At 42.0% G+C, this 7,220-nt stretch overlaps 1 protein-coding gene across 1 annotated transcript; it reads left to right on the top strand.

Moving 5' to 3' along the window:
- The first annotated feature begins 202 nt into the window (after nt 1–202).
- LOC310731430 (leucine-rich repeat transmembrane protein FLRT2) lies at nt 203–6,043 on the top strand. Its single transcript, XM_083551063.1, has 2 exons — nt 203–892; nt 2,544–6,043. The coding sequence occupies exon 2, from the start codon at nt 2,945–2,947 to the stop codon at nt 4,934–4,936; it is 1,992 nt and encodes a 663-aa protein (XP_083407189.1). The 5' UTR covers nt 203–892; nt 2,544–2,944; the 3' UTR covers nt 4,937–6,043.
- The last annotated feature ends 1,177 nt before the right edge of the window (nt 6,044–7,220 follow it).

The following is a 7,220-nucleotide window of genomic DNA, read 5'->3' as shown; positions in this document are numbered from 1 at the left end:
AAGCTGCTCAACAGCGCCACTAGTGTTTACAGAGCGGCATCTCAAATGTTTACGCGTCATTTAGATAAATCTAAGTAAAGTGCAGGGTTTTAAGGTGTGACACGCTGCAATTTTTGTCCCTTCACTATGTCCTTCATACACTAACCCTTTCAACCTTTTTTGATGTGTCACTTTTAATGGTTACCCGTGCTTTGGGGTCTTGGGTTCACATCACTGTTCCTGCACTCCGATTCCTGGAGAACCGAATTCGCCCGACTGGCACGTTCGGAGGAGTCGAATGCTAAAGAGCCGAGCCGTATGATTGAAGCAGGAGCAGCAGGACACACTCACACACACACACACACACACACACGCTCTCACACACTCACACACACGCGCTCACACTCAGCCAGAGTAACGCGCGCTCTCAGACGCGCGCGCGCAGGAACGGAGAGCACTATTGCATCCGCTGCAAACCTTTTTCACCGAAGGAGTTTCCCCCCATCCCGGAGAGCAGCATCACCCCACTGATGACTTTTCCCCACCTCCTGACATCCAGACCGTGGATAAACCTGAACGATGCACGATTTCCGACGATGCGCGATCGCTGGAGCGCGCACACCGCACGCCGCACGCGCCACGACTAAAGACTTAACACCAGACCTAACGAAATCCGCTCGTGTCGTTCCCGGAGTTGCACAACGAGATCTGAAAAGTCCCGGAAACGAAATGCACGAGGAAATCTTCCCCAAAGCCTGATCTTAAACATTTTCCTTGGACTCGGACGTCTTGGATGAAACCCGCTTTGTGTGTACGCGTGCGTCTTAGTTGTGTGCGTGTGTTTTGTTCCATCTGCGGGATCCTTGTTTCTGGAGAAAACACCCTGGAGCTATAGGACAGGTTTTAAATGCAGGTAAAAAAAAAACAAATGCCAATTTATGTGCAATATAAATTATAAAAAAAAAAAATCGAATTATTGGATTTTTTTTCACTAATTTTTGCACTCATTTCGAAGCGCAAGGGTTAAAAACGGAGTTTGCTTTTTAGTCCAATATATTTTATTCCAATCTATTTTCTTTGAGACTCTTGGTGAGGCTTAAAGCCAGCAATCTTGCCAATTTGCACCCAGTCGCGTTGCATGTTCTGTAATGGTCTGAGAGCTCTGCTATCCACCCCACAACTCTATAATCTCGGTTTATTTGCTTTATTTGATCAGATACCCGATATTTTGGCCCCAAGCGCTCAAAAGCAGGGCTCTACCTCCTCTCATAGGCTGTTGGGTGTCTCTGTTAGAGAGCCTGGATTTATAAAATAATTCTGTATTCTTTTTATAATACTTAAATATAGGTCTGAAGAATATATATATATATATATATATATATATATATATATATATATATATATATATATATATATATATATACAATTCAGTCAATGTTGCATTGTGTATGTATTATGCACTACGCATGCATGTTGTTGCATAGCATGCTTTTGTAATTGGATGTGCAATATTTATTGTGTAGTGAGCATTTGTGTGTATACCTTCAGTAATGCACACTTTTAGTGGGTATAAGATAAAAAAAATGGAACGATGATTGATAGAAATGTGTAAAGACAGAACATGGACTCCAGGCAATGAGCTTGATTGATCAAAATGAATCTGGAGTAAAAAAAAAAAAAAAAAAAAAAATATATATATATATATATATATATATATATATATATATATATATATATATATATATATATATATATATATATATGAAGAAGAAAAGCACTCAATTATGTTGGAATTTAGTTAAATGATATTACATGATCATTACTTTAGAATGAATCAGTAAATAATACAATATATCTTTTTTTTTTTTTTTTTTTTTTTTTTTAACCTTTTCAGGAATCGGCCTACCCAGTTTCTGTCAAATCCGCTCTTTTCTCTTTGCTCGGTTACTTGAAGGATGTAGCCCGTGTAATGATTTAAATAGCTGCCAGTGTTTATTGACAGTAAAGCTGTGCTTGTGCTGAAACAGAGGTACATCTGTGCTTCCAGCCTTTTTAACAGGACGGCCAACACATTGATTTAAAGGAAGCGTTCTTACTGTCCTTCGAGGCCGGGAATCGTTACCAATAAGAGACTGAGCTTACTGCCCAGGCATCTGAACACAGACCTGTCTGTCAATGTAGCATTTGACAGATTAACCACCTCTGTGCCCTTTAAAAAGTCCTAAAACACGACGTGTCAGCGGGCGTCTGCTCCCTATTTCCAGGGTCTAATGATGTCTTGCTATGCAAAAAGCTTATTTCATTTCCTTTTTTTTCTGTTTTATAGAGAGTCATAGGTTCCTTGTAAACCTCCACTGGCTTTATGTTTTCATTTGGTCCTTTTATAACGACATTCTTTGAAATGAAATAACACTTACTGTATTGTAAGTTTGTATTTTATACTAAGAAATCGTTCCAAATCTACTGCTCGATTCTCCGATTCTACACCTCAGCAAGCTAATAAATCACTAACATAATGTTGCATGTCTCTGAAGAGGACACTTATCTATTTTGTGTTAATGCAGGGAAATGGACCCAAATGCCCCATGCGAACGAGGCTGTGTCATTCAGAGAGCAGCCGGCTGTGACCAGAGAGGAGCTCGTCGCTGATAAAGCTGCCAAACGTGCTGTTTTGGTCCACGCACTTAAATCGGCCCTCCCTGGCCTCCGAGTGAAAATGTGATGAGCTTGGCTATCAGTCTCAACCCAAGCATGGATGGAGGCAAGCAAGGGAGGCACGCAGGCTAATGAGACCATTGGTCTTGTGTTGGGGGGGCTTAGGACAGCCAATTACACAAGGATTACCAACTTTTCTTCAGCATAGCTCCAAGAGCTCTTAAACATTTCAACCTGGTGGATTTTATTCCTTTTTTTATTGCTTTATACTTGCAGCCCCTCTATTCTATTTGTTTTCTCCCCACCAAAAATGGAGATACAGGTACGAATATGGAATAAAGATGTGATGATCTTTATAAGACCATGGATACCGATCCTACTTGGCCTTCACATGCAGTTCTCCTGGGCCACGACGTGCCCGGATGAGTGCCGCTGTGACAGGACCTTTGTGTACTGCAACGAAAGGAGCCTAACATCAGTGCCTCTGGGGATAGGTGAGGGCTACAAAACCCTCTACCTTCACAACAACCAAATCAACAACGCTGGATTTCCAGCAGAGCTGCACAACGTTGCTTCAGTAGAGACGGTGTATCTCTACGGCAACCAGTTGGACGAGTTCCCGGTCAACCTGCCTAAAAACACACGGGTGCTCCATCTGCAGGAGAATAACATTCAGACAGTGTCACGTGCGGCTCTGGCCCAGCTGTTGCGCCTTGAAGAACTCTTCCTGGATGACAACTCTATCTCTACAGTGGGTGTGGAGGAAGGGGCATTCAGGGAAGCCATCAGCCTCAAAATCCTCTTCTTAACCAAGAACCATTTGAGCAGCGTGCCTATCGGACTCCCTGAAGAGATCAAGGAGCTGCGTCTCGATGAAAACCGGATAGCTTTCATCAGTGACGATGCTTTTGAAAATGTAACAGGGCTTGAGCGCCTCCTTCTCGATGGAAACCTCCTAACAGATGAAGGCCTAGCCCCAGGAGCATTCCAAGGATTGGTTAACCTTAAAACCCTGTCCATGGCACGAAATTCCCTGATGGTCCCTCCTCTTAACCTGCCTACCCAGTGCTTGGTCAAGCTCAACTTGCAGGATAATCTGATGAATGAGATCCCTTTGACTGCCTTCCGAGGCCTGCACCACCTCGAGAGACTGGATATTTCTAACAACCAGCTGCAGTCTCTCACACAGGGGGTCTTTGATGGCCTCCTTAGCCTGAGACAGCTCACTGTTCGAAACAATCTTTGGCTCTGTGACTGCAACATTAAATGGGTCATATTGTGGCTAAAGTCCTTGCCGTCGACGCTCAACGTCCGCGGCTTCATGTGCCAGAAGCCTGAGATTGTGCGTGGTATGGTAATCAGAGAGCTAAACTTGGAGATGATCCAGTGCCCCAGCAGTACGGCCATAGTGCCACAATCAACACAACAGCCCACACACTCCTCTTTGCCTACTGCTGAGTCAGCCACTCAAACAGACTCTACAACCCCAAATTATGTCCCTACTCCCAGCTCTGCACTCACCCAACCTATCTTGCCAACCAATCATGGAGATAACGAACTGAGGACAGATGCCCCTGAAGATCCGGTGCAGGAATCGCTTCGTGTTTCCTTTATTGTCCTAAATAGCACGTGCATCCAGGTGAACTGGATTTCTAGCTTCACTGTCACAGCATACAAAGTGACCTGGGTCAAGATGGGCCCCAGTCTGATCGGCGACCCCATGCAGGAGACTATGGTTGAAGGTGAGCAACAGAGAATACACCTGTCCAGCCTGGATCCCAAATCCGTTTACCGAATTTGCGTGGATCCTCTGGATGCTTTCAACAATTATCACACAGGAGAAGATACGATTTGCTCGGAGGTCATGACCAAGCCGGCCTCCTACGACTTGGACGAGAAGGCAGAGCAGGCGAGCCAACAGGACTTCGGCTCGTCTCTGCTGCTGGCCGGCTTGATCGGAGGGGCCGTGCTTGTCGTCCTGGTGCTGCTGCTTAGCATATTTTGCTGGCACATGCACAAGAAGGGACAGTCGTCCTCATCCAAATGGAAATATAACCGAGGGAGGAGGAAAGATGATTACTGCGAGGCAGGCACAAAAAAGGATAACTCCATCCTGGAAATGACCGAGACTAGCTTTCAAATAGTTTCTTTGAACAACCAACAGCTCCTTAAAGGGGACTACCGAATTCAGCCTATTTACACCCCTAATGGAGGCCTCAGCTACAGAGACTGCGACGTGGCCAACAACAGTACGAGCTACAGCAAGAATAGCGTTCCAGTGTCTAACCCTTGCCATACATGATGGTTTTTTGAAAGGTATTAATCCTTTGTATAAAAAAAAATCAAAAATTAAATATGCTGTACAGTATATATTTCAAGGATGAACTGTAAATGCTGTAATTTATACTCTTATCAGTGATATCGCCTTCTTTTGTATCCAGAGTAAAATGCAAAAACAATTTATGATGTACTAGTTTCCCCTGTTGTATTACTACTGCGCTCGTAGGAAACCATCTTGAGTATCATAAACTGGAGTATGTATGCAGATAATTGTTTACATTGTTGTGCACAAAAATCACAGAAAGTGCCGAGAAATACCTAGACGATTATTTAGAATTGGATAAAAAAAAAAGATGGTTAGTAAGGGTTTGATTGAACGAGTATGAGTGAGTTTCACGTTATTTATGCTTGTCTGACTTTTTGGTTGCTTACCACAAGATGGCATCTTTTTTTTTTCTTTCTTGATACCTGACATTAATTGACACCTTTTTCAAGCTCGTTCATTAATCTGACTTTTACATTCAGCTGTTCAGGTTAAGTGGTCTGCAAACACAGAGAGAAAATTATACCTGCCAAAATTTCCAGGGCTTATTTGTAAAGGGAGAAAAAGGGAAGAAAAAAAAGGCAGGTTGGTGATGGAAGATGTGCCTACTGCGTGTGTAGAGTACATTAATGGATTGCAAACAAAAAATAACATTAATAATAATAATAATAATGAAATGCATTCCACTGTGAAACCCAGTATGAATTAGCACAGTCTGGCATTTTAGCTGCACAGCTCGTGGAAAGGAAGACTAATGATAATTGTCCATTATCATTTTGCTTCTGGAGGCAACTTTCTTCACATGCATCTTTTATTTATTACTTTTTACTAAACTGACCAGGTAATAGTTTTGGAAAAAGCGTTCGTTCGGAATGCATCAGATCAGGAAGATTCATTGCTTCGGGTTGCGTCGTTATCTGGGTTTGAAGGCATCTTTTTTAGTTGTCATGCTCTTAAAAAAAAAAACGTGGAAAGAAATATAATTTACTATCCAAATTATGACCAGGTATTGTTTCTTTGAATTTATCCATGCATTATTTACGAGTATATAAATAAACGTTGTCACGATGTTGACTAGAAAAAAAAGCATTTTACCATTGAAGACACTTCACTATGAGGAACTTTTTTTTGTGCAGTTTTTTTTTTCCCTAGAAATCAGCTCATAACACTGTCATAAATGTCAGCTCAATGTCTATGGATTAGCTTCATGATGATATTTTACCACAGTTTGGGTCATTTTGAGGATTGCAGCAATCAAGAAGGACGGTTTTAATATATAGGTTAATTGCTTGCATTATTTATTTCAAGTCAGGCTTTTCATTGTACCATTAGTAAAATTATGTTTTCTTTTGTTTCACTACGGTTCGAACATTCTTTCGCATATACCAAATAAAAAAAATAAATAAATAAAAACAATCACAAGAAGTTGCCAGAAATATTACAGACCTGAATAGTGGTGGTGGTTGTTGTTGCTCTTGTTTTGAAGAATTGCATTATTAGTTTGGCTCCACAAAGTATTTCGCACGCAATAAATAACGCGGTAAAAAAAAGACGCCCGCCGACCCTCTCACCTCCCCCCAACCCCTTTCTCGGCACGACCTTTCGGCTCGAGTCTCTCAGGGTTTGCGAGGAGACAGTAATTAGCTATTAAATCTGCACATCTGGGTCCTCCAGCTGTGTGGTCATCTCCGAATGAGCTGCAGGAGCTCAATTCCGTCGCTCTCTTCGTCGTGCCCCCGGAGACCGGAGCGATGCTCAAGTGCAGCTCAGTTCTATTAGTTCAGTGGCCGGGTTCACAACAACAGTCGTTTGTAATCGCAAACAAAACACTACGGGACAGCTGGCAGCGCCGTCTCCATTTATTCCAATCAATTAATACTGGAATTCCAATTTGGTTCTGATTTTTTTTTTTTCTCCCTGAGTCAGAATACTATTCCCTAAAGTCAGGGTTAATGGGTTTTTGCTGCATCTCTGTTTTTCTCACTGAGATGTGTTTCAGGATCTGTGAATAATCAATTTTCTCAAGGAGTAGCCAGAAACACTTTCTATGAAGCCTATTATATTTACAAACCATTAAAACTGCTATACACCTAATAATTCTTTACTAGCAGCTTCCCCTTTTTTCCCCATAACCCATTATAATAATAATGCCTGCTAAACCTCTAACAAGCCATTCCTTGATCATTGATAATCGACACTATTCTTTGTGCACTGTATGAAGCCATGTGTTAAACTATACAATCCTTTATTACTAATAATAACC

The sequence above is a fragment of the Silurus aristotelis genome (genome assembly GCF_946808225.1).
Source record: "Silurus aristotelis genome assembly, chromosome: 9".
NCBI lineage: Eukaryota > Metazoa > Chordata > Actinopteri > Siluriformes > Siluridae > Silurus > Silurus aristotelis.
The sequence above is the reverse complement of the archived record's forward strand: the minus strand, read 5'-3'. Positions and strand labels throughout refer to the sequence as shown.

Excerpts from the sequence above, each read along its gene's own strand:
- LOC310731430 (XM_083551063.1), top strand. The coding sequence starts at position 2,945 with ATGGAGATACAGGTACGAATATGGAATAAAGATGTGATGATCTTTATA.